At 39.2% G+C, this 22,804-nt stretch overlaps 1 protein-coding gene across 2 annotated transcripts in view; it reads left to right on the top strand.

Moving 5' to 3' along the window:
* Window positions 1-1,902: 1,902 nt before the first annotated feature.
* ADAM10 (ADAM metallopeptidase domain 10) overlaps window positions 1,903-22,804 on the top strand; it is a 42,156-nt gene continuing 21,254 nt past the window's right edge. Inside the window, exons 1-4 of one of the 2 annotated variants that reach the window (XM_061447068.1) lie at window positions 1,903-2,203; window positions 10,134-10,284; window positions 21,295-21,413; window positions 22,640-22,798. In XM_061447068.1, the coding sequence (XP_061303052.1) occupies window positions 1,933-2,203; window positions 10,134-10,284; window positions 21,295-21,413; window positions 22,640-22,798 (700 nt within the window). In that variant the 5' untranslated portion in view covers window positions 1,903-1,932. Of the gene's footprint in view, window positions 2,204-10,133; window positions 10,285-16,886; window positions 17,089-21,294; window positions 21,414-22,639; window positions 22,799-22,804 lie in introns of those variants that run through there. The other variant, XM_061447069.1, reaches the window with a different exon arrangement.

The raw sequence follows: 22,804 nt of genomic DNA, 5'->3' as shown, positions 1-22,804 counted from the left end.
TTGTAACTATGCTTACTTACACATTTATGTAACTTCTCCCTGCTGTACCTGTTGGGGGGTGTGTGTGTAATTTGAGAATTTGGGGTTTTTTATTCTGACAGGGCAATAGGGCTGGAAAAGGAAAAAATAAAGGATGAGAGTTTAAACTGAGAAACTTGTCACAAACCCTAATATAAATAATAAATCTTTGGGTGAGCATAGTTAAATGTAAGAATTAGCATATTGACTGTCAAGAAATTAATATCTTTAATGTCTTTATTGATGATCTGGATAAGAGAATCAAGTGCACTCTCAGTAAATTTGCAGATGACAGCATCTTGGGTGAGAGGTCTGCTGGAGAGTAGAAAAGCTCTGCAGAGGGAACTGGACAGGCTGGATAAATGGGCTATGGCCAGCAGGATGAGGTTCAACAAGGCAAAGTGCCAGGTCCTGCACTTTGGGTCACAACAACCCCACACAATGCTCCAAGCTTAGGGAAGAGTGGCTGGACAGCTACTCAGTGGAAAAAGACCTGGGGGTGTTGATTAACAGACTTTGAACATGAGGCAGCTTGTGCCTGGGAAGCCAAGGCGGCCAGGGGCATCCTGGCCTGTATCAGCAATAGTGTGGCCAGCAGGTGCCAGGGCAGTGATCGTCTTCCTGCACTGGGCACTTGTGAGGCCGCACCTCGGATCCTGTGATAAGTTCTGGGCCCCTCTCTAGAATAGAGATAATTGAGATGCTGGAGCACATCCCAGAGAAGGACAGTGAAGCTGATGGAGGATCTGGAGCACAAGTGTGATGAAGAACAGCTAAGGGAACTAGAGGGGTTTAGTCTGGAGTAGAGAAAGCTCAGGGAGGACTCCATTGCTCTCTACACCTACCTGAAAGGAGATTGTAGTGAGGTGGGGGTCTTTCTCCCAAATAACAAGTGGTAGGACATGAGGTAACAGCATCAAGCTCTGTCAGGGAAAGTTTAGACTGGATATTAGGAAAAATCTATTCACTGAAAGGGTGGTCAGACATTGGAACAGACTTCCCAGGGAAGTGGGGGAATCACAGTCCCTGGAAGTGTTAAAAAATGTAGATGGAGGCTCCTAGTGACATGGTTTAGTGGTGGGCTTAGCAGTCCAGGGGTAGAGGTTGGGCTTGATGATCTTAAAGGTCTTTTCCAATCCTGTGAAGCATTCTGCCATAGTGGTTCATGTTTTATCTTCACTGGAGGATTTTCCTTTATGCTTGAACCATGAAGGTTGCTCAAAATAGCCTCACAGTGAAGAAATCCCTGTTCAGTGGGGACAACCTCAACATACTGTGACACACAGCACCAAGAGAAGTAGGTGACTTAAAACTTGAAAAGTAAGTAAATTGGAATCTGCAAGGAAAAATGTCTATCGAGGCCAACTGATAACAGCTAACTGATGGAAGGTATTTACACTTCCATCACACCCCCTTAAAGGAAGGGGCCCGAGGCTGCTCACACAAAGGTGTGAAGGGGCTGAGAAATGCTGCTCAGGTACGAGCCAAGTTTGGGCACCAGCTCGGTTCTTTTTTCACCGAGGATGCAGATCCCTGTGGCCCACAGAGATATCGGCACCACTCGGCCCCAGCAGAGCCCTTCAAGGGTTCAGAGGCCACAGCTGCCCCGCCTCGCCTCGCAGGCAGCCCGAGGGTGACGGCAGGCGCGGCCTCAGCCGAGAAGCCGCCCGGTCCCTCCGGTGCCGTTGGCGGGATCAGCAGCTGATGCCTTCCCGCTTACACCGCTGAGGAAACGCAGCTTCAACGGACCCGGCCGGGCCCGCGGAGGCAGCCGGGAAGGCTCCGCCCTGCCGCCATTGGGCGTCTCCGCTGACGTGCCGTCCTGCCCCGTTTCTCCGGGCCCCGCCCGTTGCGTGGAGAGGGAAACGGGGCTGCTCGTGCGTTCTGGGCGTGCCTTGCGGCCCCGCCTCGCCGATGGCGTCGAGCGGGAGGCCGGAGGAAGCCGTGGAGCGGAGCTTAGTGGGGCGGGGCGAGGCGGAGCGGAGCGCTGCTGGGCGGGGGGCGCCGGGGCAAGCTCGGCGGGGGACAAAGCGGAGGGAGGCGCGGAGCTCGTCCCTCCCCATCCCGGCGCGCGACAAGGGCGGATGTGCTGTGGGTAGGCGGCGGCGGTGGGGCCTGGGCCCTCTGAAGATGGATCTAGCGGGGACGATAATCCTGCTGTGCTCTTGTGCTGCAGGCGCCGGAGGTGAGGACGCGGCCAGGCCCTCCTAGCCCACGGAGCCCTGGCTTGGGGCTGCCGGCCTCCCTCCTTCTTCTCCTCTTCCCTGATCCCTCTCCGCCGCGGCGCGGCTCGGGGCTGGGGGCGGCGGGCCCCTCTCCCCTCAGCGCCGCGCTTCAGCGCCCCGGCGGCAGGCCGCGGCTGGGCCGCCGGCCCGGGCTCTCCTTTCTGTTGCCAGCTCCCAGACGCGTCCCCTCTATCTTGCCCAGGCTTTTTTCCTCTCCGCCTGTGACTGGCCCGGCTCCCCTACCCTTTTCCCGAGACTTTTTTTTCCGCTGAGGTCCGACCTAGCTGTTCTCTCTTTTCTTCCTCGGCCCCTTTTCCCTACCGCTCTCGGCTGTGCTTCCCCTGTCCGGCTCTGTGCTCTCGGCTGCGCTTCAGTTGCTCGGGACTTTCCTCACGGTCCAAGTAGCCACTTCCCGGTTACCTTCCTCCTCCCCGCCCCTAGCCTGCGGACGGAGTTAGGCGGCGGCTCTGGGGAGCGGTGGCGGGCCCAGGCGGCTGCTCCCGGGAGGGCCGAGAGGCGTCACAGCGAGTGGGGGAGCGGGCGGGCGGGCGCGCAGGTGTCCCGCTGCCCACGGAGCGCCCCTCACCTCGCCTTCCCTGCGGCCGCTTCCCTGACCCCGAAAGCAGGAAGCGCGGGTAGATGGAACCCTCAGATTGAGGAAAAAAGGCGAGCCTGTGTTTTTCCCTGAATTGTGGCCGTAGCTTCAAGGAGGGTCTGTCTCCCTCTCTCCTAGGCCACAGGAAAACATGCTTGTGTTTATGGGGACGCGCAACTTTGTAATGACTCCCGTTATGAGTTGATTTTCAGCAGGGAAACTGTTAGGGCAGTTTGTTGGCTGTGTCTGGTAACGTTTAATTCATCAAATGATGAGTGGGAAGTAGTTTCAATTTTTTACAAGGGTAGACTTTGGAAAAGGTGGACTTCGGAGGGTATTTCTAGAGAAGGATTGGCAGAGCAGCTGAGAAGTCCTCTTTTCCAGTTTGGCCCCTCTCCTATTTATGTGGGCTCTGCATCTGTGTACATTAATACCTATGTTTATTAACGAAGAATTTAGCCCTAAATCCTGGTCTTTTGCATGTTATCAAAAAGTAATATCAACGTATGTGGAAACTTAGTTGGTTGTACTTGTGGCTAAGCAGTGAGATGAAAAGCAAGCTGATCTGAGTGGTCAGAAGTCATCCCATTATTTCTAGGATTAGGAGTGATATACAGAAAAGGTTTTGGTGATTTTCTCGTTAATAGATTCTTGTAAACTATCAAGATATTTTAGACTTAATTATTGGCATGCATTTCAGGGCCTCTTTGTTTTCTGAACTAAACAGTGCTGGCACAGAATTAACACAAAGTGATTCATTAACCAGTTGTGAGGGTTGTTCCCACTGTTTAATGCCAGGCAGGCAAATATGCCTTAAAGTCGTAGTAGGCATAATAAGTACTTTCCTCTGGATATATAGAAGCAAGCTCATGAAGTGTCTTTTAATTTAGAAATTCATGTTAATTTTTTTCTTTGAGAGAAGAATGGGCACCTTCAAGATCTCTTGTACTAGGAAGCATAGCTCACTAGCAGGTAACAGAAGCACATCTCTCGGTGTTTATCAATGAAGGTAAATGTCTAAAGAAAGTGTAATAATACTGGATAGAAATCTAGTAGTGATGTCTAATACACATCTCTGAAATACCCTATGAAACTTTTCTGGTAAAAGTCTCAACACTTACAAAAGACTTACTGTAACTGTGTAGAATCAAGATTGGTTTTAAATATTAGGACTTTCTGTTTTAACTGCTCACATTTTTAGAGTTTCCTGTATTTTTTTTTAATTTACTGAAAAAAAAATAGAGGTCTTCATTTGCATGCTTTTCTTCTAGGTAGGCATTAATATCTGTGTGAAAAAGGATAAATTCATGATTCTTAACAGTTTTACTGTGACAGCAGTGCAGACTGGAAACAGCTGAGACACAGCAGTTTGCCTTGCTTCATTTGTGGACAGTGCTCATTAATTTTACGCAAATCTTGAAGCTAAGTTATGTTTACCTGTAATGTTGTCTAGTTTTAAGCATGCAGGTATATTAAGCAGTACTTAATTATCCATATTTAATGGTGTTCTTTGGGGAATGGAAATAACTGATAGAATCATTCTACCTGAGCACCATTAAAAGAAAAAAAAAGGGGGGGGGGAGGGAAGGAGAACAGAAAACATGAAAAGAGAACTTATGAGATCCACCAAAAGCTGGAGTTTAATTAGAGTGATCATGCCTTGTCTAGGCTGATCAGATGCTGACTGTGTTACAGATCTGTGATAAATTGCTTGTATTCACTGATACAACACACCCTTCTATGTTTTGCTAGGACTTTCAAGTAGTATCTTGGTGTCCTGTGCTTCTGGATATTGAACTACCTATTTCCCTGTGAGCATAGGAGAAATTCTGTTTTTTCTGGACACATGGGGGAGTTGTGAGAAGGCATTTGTGAGATATTGATGTTTGAGCAATTTAGTTTGCATCCTTGCTATAAATTGGGAAGAATACTAGCCTTCATTAACATGGCACTCAGCCTCAAGCATTCATCTGGGGTTTAAAAGCATTATGAATTCTATATGACTGGATGAGACAGTGTCTAGCAAAGACAGCTGTCAGATGGTTGCTTCAGAAATGCCCAAGGTAATTAAAAGTAAATAAAATCAGGTGTTTAGTAACTTCAGAACATGGTTGTCGAAAACCCTAAGACTGCAGTTTATTTTTGCTTTTAAAAGAATCTAGATGTTCAGTTATGCAGTATGGCAGAGCCACTGTAATGAATTACTGCTGTCTGGTGGTCCTGCCTGGCAGTTCATTCCCACCTCTCCTTCTTCACTGCTTCTTGTTTGATGGCATGTGGGAGCCAATTCAGCTGCTGATTTAAACAAAATAAATTAATCATTTCCTGCCAGACATGTAACAGTTTATTGTGCAGACCCAAGCCCAGTGGAAAGAGCTGAGACTCTTCCTTGGAGAGGAAGAGGGTAAAACAAAAAGAGGCCATCTGCTTACACGAATGGTGCTGTACTGTCTAACTGTGCCCTAAATGTGAGTTTTCAGTGAAGGGAAATGATCCTGACTTGGACTTTCTGGTTGCATGTTTTTCTTCCACTAAAGGCTAACTTGACCAGAAGTGTGGTTTTTCAGCCAAATCTGTTTTAGTGCCAGCACAAGGGAAGAATAGAAATGGAGTAGAGGAAAAAGGGCAGTGGGACCCGTCTGTCTGCTAGCAGCTATGAAACTACAGCCTGAATAAATTCTTCAGCGAGATTTAAGTCTGGAGGTATATGGTAGGATTACTGGCTTTCAGTATACTTAAGCATGGAAGGGCTAAATCTGAATGCTATGTACGCTCTTTAATGTTCCATGTAAAGGAAACTTTTTTTTTTTTAAGAGGAATAAACTTGACATTGAAAACTGCTTGAAGAAGTGCATCTTGCTTTGATTATTTTAATTAGAATTATAATAAACTCTTAGAGATTTATCATATGGTGGCATTTCCAATCTGCAAATTAATTATGACAAAGTAAAAAGAGTTGTCTGGTAGGTTAGCCTGGCTGCTGAACAATTTTTGATAGTCTGTCAGGTTGTGTTCTGGGCTTTATTTTTCACTAACAAACTTGAGTTATATTTGAACTATTTGCCTTTGTCATGCAAATCTTAATTGTTTAGTGTAAACCTCATCTTTTAGAACAGCGCATACTTGATTTATCCTTTTCTGGGAAGGTAAATGTTATTTTTTACCACAGTATGTACAAACTTTAATGGTTTTTTTTATGTTTACATTGGTAAACATTCAGTAGTTCTTTACCAGTTGTCTTTATGTGCATGAAGCTAGCTTCTGTAAGGACTTCCTCCATAATCTTTTGAGATGATTATGAATGTTGAATATTATGCAGGAGATTGTGTATCAGTTGCAGACTTTAACTGCTATAGCAATGTTAACATTATACATCCTTCTGGAAGTTAATGTTCATTTGAAGCCTTGATTTCAACCCTGTCTGAAATCCCTTTTCTAAAAAGCACTAAAATAGCATATGCTCTAGGTGATACATAGCTGCTTTTGTTTAGCAAGAGGAGAGCAGCAAGAGTGTTTGTGTTAAGTGTAGTTAAAAGATAAGGATTTCTTTTAAGAGGAAGGGAAAAGAAATAGCATTGTTTCCCTACATGATCACATAAAGTATATAAATTCTGGTTAAGAAAAAGGTGTTTTGCTTAAAACACTCTCCTTTTGTATAGTAGAAAGAACAGTTATAAGGCTGCTTAATGTCAATAGTCTTTTGCTGCCTTGTAACAGTAGTTAGCACTGAACAACTATTTGTGACTCAGTTGAGTGTAGTCTCTCAGTTTTCCACATGGTCATGAGACCTGGATTGGGTGCGAAGTATTATTGGGTCATCAGTAAATTTTCATGCTTTAAAACTTTTTTCCTAGGTGCGTGAAGCTGTTCAAGGAGTACCTCACAATACTGAGAAAAGAATGGCCTATAACAATATAAGGAATGACTTGTTAGAAGCCTCCTACCATAAAAAAGTTGGAGATAATTTAACCTGTTCTGCAGCATACTGACTCCTGAGTTCTGATAAAGTTTTTAAACTGAGTTATTAGTATCATATTCTAGGTTTAGGTTAATGTTTTAAATTAAAACTTCAGCTAAGTTTTAATGTTTATCAGTTAATTTTGAAGTTTATGTTGGCACTTTGGGTCACATATCTGGATATGTGGAAAGCATGTATCTGAAGTCCAGTTAATGTATATTGTGCATCAGTTTGCTGTAACAGGGGGACTCAGATTAATCTTGTTTGGTTTATAGAAGTTCTTGGGCCATGGGAGGCTTTTCTGCTTCTGGGATTATGTTGAAAGTAGTTAGAGAAACATCAGACAGGTGCAACATCCTTCATGCTGCAAATTCCTCATGCTGGTTGCTGAAACTTTGGATTTGTCCTGCATCTTATTTTGATTAGATTTTTTTCATAAATGTTTAGGATACTTAAGAGGTTTCAGGAAAGCTGGATGAGGATGGATTTTGGGACTAAGAGTGAGAGGAAATTAGAATTAAGTTGGTTTTTCACTGGACTGAATTTGCACTCAGCAGTAAAGAGTCAACATTTACATAAGCCTACAGTACTGCAAGGAAATTTGAATGGGATTTTTTTGTAGTATATAATTACTTGAATTTTAAAAAGGTATAGCAGTATCTTATGCATGTTGTTAAATGCAAGCAATGTATTTGAAAATATTAATTTACTTAGTAATTTGTGTGTTGCTTGTAGAGCTTATTGGCCATCAAGTACTATGAAATGCAGTTCCTATGATATGGAAAAAAAAAACCAAACCTTAAAATAAATCTTATACTCTTCATGAGGATATGTTTGAAGATTACTGATTCAACCTAGAACTGGAAAACTAGCAACTTGCACTTTGTGTTCTCATTTCATGTCATTAGTGTAGATAAGATTGTGTTTGTGTACCACAGCTTTCAATAGACAACTTAGGTTTTATGTGGCTGACAGTTGAATTTGTCTTTCTTGTGAAAGATTGTGTTATAGCTAGTACAAGTGATGCTATATATACTGCACTAAGTTTGTCTTTGTATCATCACATTGCATCTTGGTGAACTAGAAACGTGTGTCCAACTTCTTTAAGTAAAAAGCAGTAGTTCACTGAAACATCTGAAGTTTTGGGATATGCTTTTTTGAAGGGGTCATGTAGGGAAGAACTTGTATAGCAATTTTTACTAAATATTGACAGTGCTGAAACGTTCCTTCTACAAATACATTTGGCAATATATTGCTGTCAGGTTGCTTAAAAGAAAACTCAACTTTTTTTTGTATAATAGCACTAAGATGGTGTTTACCTTTAAGTGGTTTGATACGCGAAGTAGTTTCTGTAATGAATTTGCTCTTCAGAAACAATTGCTTGAATGGAGTGACAAGAGAAGAATTGGTTGTATATTTGTTGCACAAAGTGTATAAAAGAATGCTGCAAGGCTTTGTTTCAAACGGTGCTAATGATTTCATTCTAGCCTACTGATAAGTTACGTATCAAAACACGCACTTCTTGGAGTTTTGAAACATTATACATAACTTAGTATCTTTAATTCTTTGCTGGCTTTAATAATTAGTACATCTAGAAGCAGGACATAATTTGGGTCATAATCTGCTTTTGAAACCAGAACCACTGAAATGATCTCACTCTTGACTGTACCATATGCATATTGATATCTAATTCCCTTATAATTTGATATTTTAAACTGTTTAAAAACTGCCTTTCACTGTGTATGTTAAACATACTGTGTGCATTATCTGCATTGCAAAGACAATTTGCTCCATGAGTTGTTTTGCAGGTGGTTTGGGTTGGTTGGTTTTCTGTTGTATTGGGTGTGGCTGGGAGGAGGCTTTAGTGGTAGTGGTTTTCTTTCTGTTGAGGTATTTTTCCCCTATTTCTGCACATTATTTTATGCTGTTGGAACTTCTGTCTTTTTTTGGTGTGATCACAGTTACTGAATCACATCACCTTAGTAATTCCTTCTACAGTGTCTGTTTTTACTTTTGGCAGGTGGATGAAATATTTTTCATGCATAATGGTCTAGTGCTAGTGTTTGATATCAAAGTGTCATAAGACTTGTGAAGTGTTGAATGTGCAGAGGCAGGGGTTGGAAAGCTTGGTAGCAGTCAGGATATAAAGATATACTTATTGTAAAATACATGCTGTACTGTCCATTTATTGTGCATATACTTCTATGGTTGCTTGACTTAGATTAACTAATAAGAAGGTGAATCCTGTGTGGAAACTGTGTACATATTTGGAAGAAGTGACCAGAATCGGAATTAACCAAATATCTGTAATGCATATAGTGGTTCCTTGTCTGGAGGAAAGTAATGTATGCTAACTTTTTTATGGTTTCAGTTCTTGTGATTACTGGCCTGTTGGCTGTTCGGTATGCAGAAGTACATCTGAGGGGTATGTTTGACAGGTGTCTGGGCAGTGCAGTTTGCTTTTTAGAAAATTCCAGCAACTTGGAGTGAAAAATACTGCTTTTGGTAAAGTATCTCCTGTCTAGTATAAATATAGAGCTGAGATGGTGATCCTCTGTATGCATGTCATACGTCTTTGAACAGCTCTCAGATGTTAGTGTCTCTGGTTATTTCTGCATGTCTCTTCCTTCATCAGGATAGGAGGACCAAAATCTTTCCCTGTTTCCTGTCATGCACTCTTAATGCAAAAAAATACTACCTTATCAGGAAGTATCCAAACTAGACTGAGCTGGATCTACCTTTTTGGAGATAACATCTTTAATAAAACAACTCCATGTGATAGAACATCCCTTTTCATACAAAATGTTGTGTTGCTAGGTGGCATGATTTGCTCTTAATTTTTCTGGATATTTGGCATGTGGAATGTAAACATTCTGAGCAGATACTTTGGTGTCATGAGTGCAGAGTGAACCTGGAACTATAATTCTTGTAGGGAACTAGAAGCAAGATGTTCAGCTGTTGCACTGCTTGTGTTTGTGTCACAAGTGCATTTCTGAAACCTCTTTCAAGCTTTTTTGTCTACAGTGATGTAGGTTGCATTGTAAATTAATTTTGGAGTAAAAGAACTAGTTTTGGTTGAACTTGGTAGAAGTTGCCTTCCAAGGTCCATGTAACTCACTCTAACTGCAAGTGTGCTTTCAGTCTGTGGGACCAGGGTATAATAAATTTCAAGGGTACAGAGAAGAAAAAAAGGAATCTGACATGCATGTAATAGGGAAGTTGGGTTTTATTCACCCACTGTTTTACACCACAGTTCTGCTGTACCTGGTGTTGTGATTGTAAACTGTAATAATTTCTCAGGCATGCTAAACTTTACTTTTTTTTTTTCTCTTTTCAGGCCAGTATGGAAATCCCCTAAATAAGTACATTAGACATTATGAAGGATTATCTTATGATGTGGATTTGTTACACCAAAAACACCAGCGTGCCAAAAGAGCAGTATCACATGAAGATCAGTTCTTGCACCTAGATTTTCATGCTCATGGAAGGTTAGTGATATTTGAAAAGGTATTTGTTTAAAGTATTTTATTCATGCGCTTATAGTGAAATGTAACTGGTGAAAGACAGCCATAAAACTGGTGCTAGCTAGAATACACTAAAATGCAGTGCATACAGTTTCTATGAAGTATTTGCTCTGATGCCCGGTATAAGTGTGAAAATGTTGCTTGTAATCACTCACTCAAACTGGTGGTAACTGTTAATGCACTTTGAAGCTTAAACAATGGAATCATACTGGGAGCACAGTGGTAGTTGATTCTGAGTTTCTAATGCAGCTTTGGTATATTTTTTACAAAAATAATGCCAAACTGCCTCAGGAGATTTATTTGAGAAAAAGTAAAATTTCAAGTTGCACTTGAAACTACAAAATATGCCAGAGAAGTGTTCTGTTTCATGTGTAATGGTGTTGTCTGCTTTCTCTACTTTTGTGGAATTTCGCTATTATTCGATGTGGGGAAAACATAATTCCTGTTGCAAGACTTGTTTTGCCTTGCATTTAATGTGTGATGGTAACAAGTTAGATATTTGGTGTGAGCCGCTGAGGTATAATTTGTAAGCTTCACTTGTCTCTTTGTACTTCAGAAGTCTCTGCTGTATGTATAACTGAGGAGAAGCAGGAAGAAAAATTGGAACTTGATAAATAATTGCTAGCTGTATGTAGAAACATTGTAAGTTTGACAGCAAAGGTAAAAGCAGGTTTCCTTAACCTGTTCTGAATATTGTTTTATGAGTAAATGTTCTGCTTCTGTGCTGGCCTGTAATTTTTTCAGGGAATGAAGGGTTGCTACTGGAGGTGTACCCTGTAGTGATTCAATTTTAGTGAATGCTCCCAAAAGGTTAGCATTAGGGTTGCATTTGCAAGTGCTCTAGAACTGCAACCGAAATTCTGAATTTAAAATTCTGTTCTTAACACCACATTTTTTGTTGTGATTTTTAGTCCAGGAAATTCTGTTATTTAAAGAAGAGTCATATCACCACTGAATCTGCCGTAACTTCACAGGCAGTTTCTAGTCTTTGCAGTCTAATGCTGCCACTCTTAAGCTGCAGGCTGATGCGTAATTTAGACTTACCAAAGTGTGTACTACTGCAGAGAGGAACAGGCCTGTCTGCATTTCCAGCATCATCTTTGTGCTAGCACTAGTAGTCTTAAAACCGTGCAAGGAATAGGATCTGGGAACTCATCCAGCTGAAAATTATTTGGCAAAAAAAAAATCAGTATGTCTTGGTGGAGGGATGCTGAGGCCATTCTTTTGGGGAGCAGCCCACATTTCGGTCCACTTGGGCAGGTTCATCTTGTCATTGGTAAAGATCCCACAGTACTCTTTTGTAAAACGAAGGTCTTGGAATGTACAGGCTGAGCTGTGTTAATAATGTGGGCTAAAAGTCCTTACAGTGTAGAACTGTTAACCATATCTATGATAATGAGGTCTAAAAATTACTTCCTCTCTTGCTTCATGGATCTTAGTCACACCAGACTTTAGACAAAAAGGTTTATAAAGATTTTTATAACAGCTGCTATTACTCATGAAGGAGAGTGTTGGTATTTATATGTGGAATTGATTCTAAATCCCTATGCTTTGAGGCACAAATCCATCACTAACTGAGGAGGCTGAATGGAAACTTACTATAGGGTCAAACCAGTCCATAATTTAGGATTTTGGTGGTTTCCTGTGAGACACCTAATGCTTCCTGCCAAAGAGGGATAGTTGACAGGCTGTAAATTTAGTCCACAGATTTCTGTTAATCAGTCTGAGTGTGATCTTACAAAATATTTTCATTTTTCCTTGAATATGAATTAGGAAGGCTCAAGTGAATTGTGTTTTACTTCATGCAGTCTAACAGCTTTGAAGGTGTGTAGCAGTTTGAAAAATTGTAGTATAAATAGGATTGCCTTTTTGTAGTTGCAGATAGTTTATTGTGAATGACTACTTATAAATGATGGATCTCATCACCGAGAGCACCAACAGTAAAACCTTTCTATGAAATATTCTAGTAACTTTGTGGTAAGGTAGAAAATAAAGCTTTTGCAAAGTAAAACCATTTATATTTAGCCCACAGACTCTAAAAGTGTTGTATTTAAATACAGGTGTTGAAAGTTAGAGGCATTCAGTCAGTGTGAAGTTTGAGATTTTGAAAACTTAAACCTGATTTTTTTTTGAATGGCCTTATACCAAATGGTTAGTTAAGGGTTTGCCTGGGTGCAGAGGTGTGTTGGCATACAGCTGTCCAACCTGTGTCTCCTTAACTTCATTGAGAATTTGTTTCAAACCTCCTGTTGTTTAAAATACAACTTGTTATGGAAGATGTAATGAACTAAACTAAACCAGCCTCTATTCAATGCTGAAATACTAGCTTAATAGGACATTGAAACTGCTAAAACTCAGCTATGTATACCTATTAATTTCTTTTAAATCATAACTATGTAGTTTAGATGAGTTGACTTTACTGCTTCACCAGTGGTGCAAAATGTGTACATTTCTAAAATGAAGGGATGTGAAGTTTTAAAACTTGGTTACGTATCATAGCTCTTCCACCTGCCAGTTTATATAGAGTGTTCTGGTGTCGGTTAGTTTAAAACTGTATTCTTGAGACCCGGATGCATGCAGAAAAATAAAGGGACTACATCTGTGTAGCATTTAACTGTATTGTCAGTCTTTTTACTTAACACATTTCTAGTAACTTGTGCTTTCTAATTTTTTTCTTGATTTGGCCTCTTAATCACCCATCCACACCCATTTCCACCCTTTCTCCTTGATCAGTGGATGACTTTCACTTGGGAAAGTTGCCCATGCAACTTGAGTGAAGAGTTCAATTTTCAAGTGGTACTTGAACGCATGATAATACTTGCTTATTACTAAATTAAAGATATGTTGAGAACTCCTTTCAGGTGTTTCGCGACTTAGCTACAGGTTTCCTTAGATTTTTACCTAAACTTTTTTTAATACTGTAATGTTTTAAGTTCAAACATGTTTGTTGGAATGTATGTTCTGTACATAATGCTTGTAATAGGAGAACTGTCACTGGAAATGCTTGGAAAATTGCTTCTTTGTGAATCATACAAATAAAAAGACTTGTCGTATGATTTTCCTTGTGACTATTAAAACATGCACTTGCTGAATATTGCTAGGCTCTAGAAAATCTGAGATAGTTTGAAAATATGAGCTTCACTAATGAAAATGTTGGACTCAAAAGTACTTACTTTCTTCTGCCATGCTCCAAAATGTAATAGACTATTATATTTTCAGATCAGTCTGCATGAAATCTTGTAGAGGTTTGAGTTACAATAGTCAGAAACTCGGATATCTTCTAACTAATGATGAAATGTAAGCTTTGCTTCCACTGTATTAAAATAATCAGTGATAGTGATTGTTTGTAGTAATCCTTGGTGACCGTTAAATGTTTTCCTTCTCTTTGTTTTCTTATTCACCAGAATGTCCTTGCTTGCTCTCCTGCAACACCACAAGGACATACCCCTATGTATTAAAAAAAGCAGGCATCCAGCTCTGCTCTGGAACTTTAGAAATACAGCAGTAGGTGGTTTTTGTAGGGGAAGGAGTTTAAAAAAATCTTGCTTATCCTATTTTTCTTGGGTTTGTATGGGGAGGGAAGGATAAAAGAATTCTCCTTGGTTCTGTATAAAAAGGCAAATAGTGTACATGTGGCAAGTCCAGTGGGCACCAAGATTTGGTCATTATTGCTTTAAATAACTTGACAGCTAAAGAGCCTGTCAGTGCTTTCAAAAAAGGACACTGTGCCAGAGTCATGAAGATGCTATAAGGTAAGCTTCCCCTTGAGGTTTTTTGCCTGGTTATGTCAAAGTGCCAAAAGTAGTGTTTTATCAATAAGTAGCTGCAAAAAGCTGCATCAAGTCTCACTACTGCTATTGATAGGAGACTGCAGGTAACCTTTTTTTCCCTGTAGTTAATGAACAAATTTTTGACAATGTCTTTATTATCAAGCATGCACTTTGTAAAGCTGTAATATGTTGCAGAGTGACCGTGGGATTCACCTGCTAGGTAGAAGTGCTTTAACTGACACCCAGTGTGGACTAAAGTTCAGTAAATAATTGGCTCTTAAATATTCTGCTTCTTTTTTACAATGCTTTTCCTTGAGCAGATGAACTTTTATAACAGGGAGAGCTTGCATACTGTGAAAATGTGACATAGGGTCTTAATCCATGCTCACTGTACAATTTGGCAAAGCATTTTTTGCGAAGCGGTGTTTGTTGATTGGCTTTAATACTGGTTTTCTCTGAAGATACCTTTTTTTCATAATTATTTTGAGCAGCTACCAGTCATACATTATTTGAGCTTTCTGGGGCAGTTTTGGATGGCATGAGTGGACCACAAAATTTTAGAGTTCTTAAGTGTGAGGATTTTTGATTCTTGGTTCTCTGTAATCCTTTGCATTGCCTTCAACAGTTGTTGACTCTATTTGAATAGATAAGGAAACTGAAGGAGGCTACCTGCACAGATACTGTATTTGATATGTTGAATTTCAAAGGTGACATTCTGAGCATGCTGCTGTGCTGGCTGAGGTGATCTGATGTAGCTGAGCTTGGATAGAAGACTTTATATTGTTGTCTTCTGTTTGATACCAAATACTAGATGTACTCTTTATGGAATATATTTTTAAGTACTTTTGTTATTGTGCACACAACATAGTACTCAATTCATGAAGTGGCTTTGTCTTCTATGTTCTGTGAGTCTGTCAGAACATAGAGCAGATTTGCTGTTACTGGAGTACTCTGAAAGTTGTTGTGTCCGTGTTTCAGTTCCATGTGCACTCAAACATGCTCTTAAGAAGTTAGTCTGTTTAAATAGGTTGATTTAGCGCTCATCAAATGGGACTGACTGGTTGGCTTCCGTGAAACTTCTGTGAATTATTTCCATGAGGTTTACTAAGGGAAGTATTTTAGAGGCTGGATCTGTTGGTTACATGTCTTGCGTTTTGGTTTAAATACAGTGAGTTGGAATATGTGTAGCCCGGGGGGGGAGGGGGGGGAGGCATTTAGTGCTTCACTTGATTTTTGTCTAGGAGATGCCTGGTTCAGTGGACTGGGGAGAGTGGCCAGCTGAGACACAGGGTTTCCAACTGTACTCCTAAAATTGGTGTTTATGCTTTAGAGCTTTGCTCCTTGGCCGACAAACTTCAATAGGGATAGTTTTGTTCTCAAAAAAAACATCTTCTTAAAATTAAAAGCAGTGGACTTAAAGTGCTTAAGCTATGTGCTTCATGTGTGCTCATATTATCAGCTAGCAGATGTCTTTCTGTATCTTTATTTCTCTACGAAATCTGCTTTCTAAACTACTAAGTTTGAATTTGTGTGTTAGCTTTCATACCTTCTGATTTTATTCACTAGTACATCTTTACCCAGTATTTTATCTCATGGGTTTTTCTCATTATGTTAGAACATTGCACTGCATATAAATATTCAACTCTATGTAAATATAACTGGTAAGATTATTTTAGGTAAATAGGAAATGAAATGACAGAATCTGCACTTAACTTCCAAAAGAAGTTTTACTGGAAGGGGGGGGGAATATCAATCTTGCGTAAAAACTCTTCTGCTCTTAAAATCTCTCTATCATACTCTTCAGGACAGAAATACTTGAATGACTTTATTAGAATGTAAGTTAGCCAACATGTAGCTACTTGTAATCCTGCTTGGATGGTTTCTGTTATCTAAGATAGCATGCATGTTTGCAGCTATGCATATCAAGAATAATCAGTGGCAAATTGTTTAGGATGAAGATTGTGTCCTCAGCTGTTTCCTAGAATAACAAGCTTAGCAAGTCTCACTTCTGAAGGTCAGGAGGGAGATCTCTGAACAGGTGCCACCCTAGAGGTGTGGATAGAAAATGAACTTAAGCTGCTGCAAGCATTCTGTCTGGGATTGCTGAGTGTTGCAATGCTGTAGAGATTTATTTTTTTTTAAATACCTAGGAGATGGTGATACCCTGTAACTGCATCCAGTTGGGTAACAGATTGATAAACCTAGAAACCCTATCATGTTCTGTTTCAAAGCTGTGTTTTCTTTAGTGTCAGTAGCAGGCCCACGGGAACTGACAGTTAAATGATGATGGAATGTGTTGTGCGGATTTAATAGTAAGTGAAAACAGTGTAAAAAGTAATAATGTCCAGAAGTATGATGGTTCTGTAGACTTAGCTTCAGTAGTTTAGACTCACCATTAAGTTGTTAAGCTGTCTTCTATTTAATATAGCTCAGGGTTGGAGTGAGTCTGACAGTCTGTGAGAAATGAGTTTACATTTTGATGCCTCATGTGGAAGCAGTAAGGAAGGAGCGCTCAAATTATTATCCCCTGCCATTTATAGACCCCCCCCCCATTTTTCAGAGAGGCATCTTTGACTTCTTAAATAGGAAAAGTAAGGATAAAAGACCTGCACCTCAAGCAGAGTAGCATCTTCTAGATCCTGACTTGTGAGGAGGCTCAAGGAGGCACTGCTGCAAAGATTTTTCTGGTTCCTACTGAACCAACCTGTCACTTTTTGTTCCCTTTTTCCAGCCACTTCTTCCAGCTGTGGAGTAACTCTTCCATCTCCTTTCCTTTTTTAAATCTCCTCTGGTCACTGAATGCTTTTGTCTGCTCAGCCTGCCATTGGTTACAGCATTTTGACTGAGGAAAGGTAGGAAAGGGAAAGCACCAAGAGTGCCCTTTGGGTGTTCCACTGGTAGTAGCTCTTTCTTCCACTTTTGGAGAAGTCTGCAGACTTGCCATCAGTGTCCCAATATATTGGACATTTCATCATGGCGAAATAACTGATCTTAGAAGGTAAGTCAAAAGAAATGGAATAATAGATTAAGCGTTAACTCTTACATGTACACCTTTATGTTTATTTTACCAAGTGCTGTCTGTATATACACGCAGCTTTTTTATTTCTCTAAAGTACTTGCTCTGTGATTAGAGCATGGGATTGCTGTAACTCAAGCCCATGGAAAACTACTGGATTTCAGCTAATCATGATGTTCTCAACTTTTTTTCTTCAATTATCACTGAGTTGCTATGGTACATACTTGGAAATCTGACATAGTCTCCCTGAGGTAAGCTAAAGTGAATTCAGAATACCATTCTTGATAGTCTTTAGGGTGCTGCCATCAATGAATAAGATGTAGTTTATAATCAGAACAGATTGTATATAACAATGTAAACAGTTTTAGTAAAAATTCTGCCTTCAACCAAATGAGCTACCATACAGTAATCAAGTAATGGTCCGTTACCATGCCAGTTTTCAGGTAAGTCTGAGACAGGAGCAGTAACAAATAAGAAAGGTCAAGACATGGTCTTAATTGATTTAATTCTATTCTAGAGACCACTAAGGCTGGGAAATGTCTTGTGCAAGGTAGTAAATGTGTAAATAAAAAAAAATATTTCTGGAAATAGTTAATCTTCTGCCTGGTGTGTAGCTAGGCTAGGGAGTAGCTTAGTTTACGTAGGTGCTGGTATACAGAACTTGACGCATGCTGTAGAAACGGTAATTGCCAAAAGTCTTACTTGAAGCCTTATTTTTTCCATTGTGGTTAGTTTTAGAAACTCTATTCAGGAATGATACAGAAAAATTTGTTGAACTTCTCTGGAGACTCCTGTCCTTAAAAGATTCACGGAGTTCCTGGATTTAAGACAGGGAAGAAACCTGAGATGCATTCTCTTCTGCATCATTTTGAGAAGGATAGCTACTAGATTATATTTGTTTCAAGAAAGGGGAAGAAATACTAGTTTGAAGAAATTCAGAGTGAATGTTAGGGAAACTTAGTATTGGGTGAGATACTGAAATGGATTTTGTAGGGCCTTTGAAGATTTCTTACTGAGAAATTAAAGTGAACTGGATGGGGGAGTAAGGTCCCTGGCAACTGTCCATTTGTTTGATTAAGTCATTACACTTTCAAGTCTCCCCACCTATGAACAGGCATCTTTTTAGTGCAGTGCATTTCATTGACGGTTGTAAGCAATGCATCAAGATATCTCTACATATTGAGAACGTAAATTCTGGTTTTATGGCTGTAGGCTTTATGCAGTGCATAGGGGTTTTAGATTTGCCATTGCTTAAAGTTTGGGGATTTGTTAAATTTGTTAATTCTTGGAAGTAGAGATGAATATATGTTTTTCCACGCCCAAGTTACCTCTCATTTCCCTTCCCATTTTTGGTGGGGGAGAACTAAAGGAAGGTTTATCACTTTACTTTTAGTTATTAAAAGGATGAACAGTTCAGACAGATCATCCTGTTTCCATCAAGCATGTTTGAATGGCTAGGAAAAGACCCGTTTAAAAATAGTGTGAGATGATCGAGTTATCTATGGTTTAACTAAATTCAGAAATAAATGGTCAGAGACTTGTTACTCTGAAACACAGCTGTTTTTTTGTGTTTAGAATAGTTCTCTGATCCTGCAAAATAAGCTACTTTTATTAATAAATCGTTAACAGCACAGGTTAGAATTTGTAGTGTGAGTTATGTACCAATGCAGAAAGTAAAAAGGGGGGAAATGAAAGAATTACAAATAGAGGCTTCTTAATTTTAAAACTAATGAAACTTTCTATTTGGTATATACAGCTTCTAACAGTCCATTTTGAAGTGATAGATAGGGTAATATTGATGGAAGGATATCTTACCCAGAAGGTTGGTTTGTTTGTTTGTTGTTGTTGTTGTTTTGTGGGGTGTTTCTGTGGTTTTGTTTTTTTTTGTTGTTTGTTTTTTTTTTTTACTCTCCCTCTTCCCCCCTGCCCCCCACCTGCTTTTTTCACCAGGAAAAAGTAATTTTTGCCCTAATAAGTGCTTTTGCTAGCATTAATAGATACTTCCCCTCATCACAGGGGCAGAATGGCAGACTGCTTATGGTAAGAGTCTTCTGTCAACTATTAGAGAAGGGAGGAGAGCTCTTGTAATTTAACTTCAGTTTAGATGCTCTTGAAGAGAGTGTGATCCATCTTTGGTACCTCTGGAGAACTTGGTCACTGGGAATACTCAAAACTAAAATGGAGTTTTGTCTCTGTAACACCTTAACCTATTGCAACCAAAGTGAGTGGAGCTTTTTGGAGTACTTGAATGAAGTTCCATCAAATTCCTGTCAGTGCCGGTCTTAACTTTTTTTTCCTGACTGTTCATTTCTAACTTCTGTCCAAAAGATCCACACAAGGTGGCTTGAAGGACTTCTCCCCTGCCTGCTCCCCTCCTGGGAAAATGTATTGCATAATATTGTAGCATTCTGCCCTATGGTGATGGTCTGGGTTGATTGTTAATGTTATCTCCTCATCATGATGAACCTCTGTGATACCAGAAGGCAGATTTACAGGGCAAATAAAGACATTAACTTAAGAATAATACTTTTCATTTATATGTGATACTATAAGTACTTGCTGTCTGTTACAAAACATGCCTTTCAATGTGGGTGTGGATAGCTGCTGTTGGCTGGTGTGTTCTTCAGTGGCTCAAATGCTCAAGTGCAACTGTAGTGAAGTATTTCTTCCTTTTTAATAGCAGAATCTGCCCTCATACGTTCATACCGAAACTACAATACAAGCGCTGGTTGGCTTGCAAAAAGCCTGAGAGTCCCAGGGAATTGCTGAAATTTAACCTTCCCCATATACCAGCCACATCTCAGAATTCCATAACCTCATTGTAGATAACACATCACCAGAGGAGAACACTTGCTTTGAAGCTTTATTAACAGTGGCAACAACAATAATAAATAATGATAGTTTGTGAAGTACTGTTTGAATTACTAGTCAACATGAGTCAGTAGAGCCCATATCAGGTTTTAAGCGTGGGCTTGGCTTTTTTCTTTGATCTTGAATTCTGCATCTTGATGTACGGTTGTATTTATAATGTAATGTTATATCTTATCTTCACCTGCACTTTAAATAATATATTTTGTATATGCTTCAGCTATACTGAAAAGCAGTTAAGTTTATTCAACTTTATACTGTGGCACTTAATTGGGTTATTTTGCTGTTAACACAAATGGATACTAGTTTTCACTATGGAAAGTCAGCTCTATTAGTGTACTGGTCACGTTTTTTTTAGATGAAGACTGACAGATGTAGTCGACTTACAGAGTTACTTGCTGTGTAATAAATTGGTGACATAACTATAATATTCCTTCAATTTTGTGATAGTGCAGAAAGAGGAAAATATAGGAAGAAAATCAAGACTAAAATTGGAATGACTGAAGTTTCGAAACTTCACTGATCTGTATTTGCACAATGTTTTATACAAAATGTAAGAGAATACCAAATGAAATTCTGAAGCAAGCTAATGGTGGTCACAGGTATGAATTCACACAATGACAGGCATTTTAAACACTTTAGTTACGTTGCTTGACTTCACTGAACCAAACTTTTGGTTTTGTGCAAGGAAAATGTGGTATGTTTCATGTAAAGATAGGAGTAGGATTTGCATCAAAGAATGCAGTACTGTAATTTGAACAAGATCATTCAGTGAGTAAAGTAGTTATGCAGTTGTGCATGTAACTACCAGTGTAAGTATTTTTGTACTAAATGTTGGTTTTCTTATTTTTTGGAGTTTCGATTGAAATGGTAATTAGCTCACCTACGTTTCATTTACACTACTTAAATGTTGGCAATGAAAGTGAAATAAGCTGGTGGTTGCTTTTCTTTTCTGCTCCATAGTGCTGTAAAATAAGATAGTTGCTTTTTCCCTTAGGCTACATCTGTGTCTTCTGGAGGAATGGGAGCAAGTGTATAGTAAAAGTCAGCATTTTAGATTTATGCATTTAAGTCTAACCCTTTTTACTGGGTTAAATTTTGTAAATTTAGCTACTTGTGTCAAAAGCATCTAAATAATCGTGCTTAAGAAAATCCTTCTAGGCTGTGGTCTAATTCTAATAGAGTATAAACATTTTATATAGATAAATTTTACATGGTCTGCAAATTGTTTGCCTGAAAATCTTGGTTAGAAGTACTTTGCTTAGTGCTTCGGTAATTGAAGCTCAAAGCCAACTTACTGTCTTGTTTTATTCACTTTAGACACTTCAACCTTCGAATGAAGAGAGATACATCTCTTTTCAGTGATGACTTTAAAGTACAAATATCAAACCAACTAATTGATTATGATACCTCCCATATTTACACTGGACATATTTATGGTAAGTACGACACTTTAAAGTGGGTTAAAGTGCAGTCATTTTAAATAAGAGGGGTTTTAATTGTACATGCAAAAAATTAATATCTGTATGATTAGGGTTACCTGTATTATTAAACTTTAATAATGTGTCTAAAGGAATTTAAACTCCAGCTGCTTTTATTCTTATGTCACATTTAACAAATGAGTACTAATAATTTTCATATCCATAGAACTTGAACTTCAGCTGTGTTTATGAACATAATCTTTGTAGAACTCTGCATTATGAAAAAAGGACATCTGCACTTAAAAAATTAGGCACTATTCTTAGTTTAAAGGAGCTTAAGGAGTATGGAGCGACCATCATTAAGGGTAATACACCTAATTTCAGTAAATACAAAAGATAAAATTTATTAGGAAGGAGAATTAAGGAATTTAAAAATGGATGAAAAGAGGAGGATTAAGACTTTGTCCCTCTTTATGCAGTATGGTTCTGAAAAGAATCTAACTGCTTCCTCAAGATCTGTTAGTAATGTAAGTAAAGCCTTGAAATGTTGTGTTGGTTTTTTGTTGTTTTTTTTTTTTTAAACTGAGAAAGAAGTATACAGGCTTAGCACTTAAAATGAACCTGTGGAGACTAATTTACCAGTTGACTTAAGTAGGTCAGAGGGCTAAGTTTAAGTTTTAGGAGCGTTATGCTTGAAAAGAAAAATGGTTGCCTTGAATATAGGGAATTTTCTCTTTGAAAGCTTGCACTCTGATTTATTATTATTATTATTATAGTTGTATGAACAGATGTAGAAGAACAGGACTTGGATATATGTGCTCTGTATGTGACAGCTTTAAAATACGGAGTTGAATTCTTCATTATATGCTTCTTAAACGTGTCACTTATGCACCTGATTAGGAAGCTATTGAACTTGGTAACTGGTTTTGGGATAACTGTATGTCTTACTATTGAACAATCTTAGTCTTTAAAATTTGGACACAAACTTCTGCAAGTCTTACTGCTGTTACTCAGAATCTTACTGTTTTATATTTCATACAGGTTTTAGCAGTTGTGAGCTGGGGCACAATCAGTGTAATGATTCAAGTATCATTCTTTATCATTGACTGCTTAACACGTTTAGTGTGTATGCTTGAAGTTTGCACAGGACTGAAAGCTTAAAAGCAGGTATAAGAAGGTATAAAGGGTATACATTTATATAGAAAGATATAAAATCTCTTAATGCACATTTTTTTCTTTAACAGGTGAGCAGGGAAGTTTTAGCCATGGGTCTGTTATTGATGGAAAATTTGAAGGATTCATCCAAACGCACAGTGGGACCTTTTATATTGAGCCAGCAGAGAGATATATTAAGGACAAAACTCTGCCGTTCCACTCTGTCATTTATCATGAAGATGATATCAGTGAGT

The sequence above is a fragment of the Pezoporus flaviventris genome, unplaced genomic scaffold, assembly GCF_033815535.1.
Source record: "Pezoporus flaviventris isolate CSIRO_AGI_PZ_B2104156 unplaced genomic scaffold, CSIRO_AGI_Pfla_v1 ptg000006l, whole genome shotgun sequence".
Lineage (NCBI taxonomy): Eukaryota > Metazoa > Chordata > Aves > Psittaciformes > Psittacidae > Pezoporus > Pezoporus flaviventris.
The sequence above is the reverse complement of the archived record's forward strand: the minus strand, read 5'-3'. Positions and strand labels throughout refer to the sequence as shown.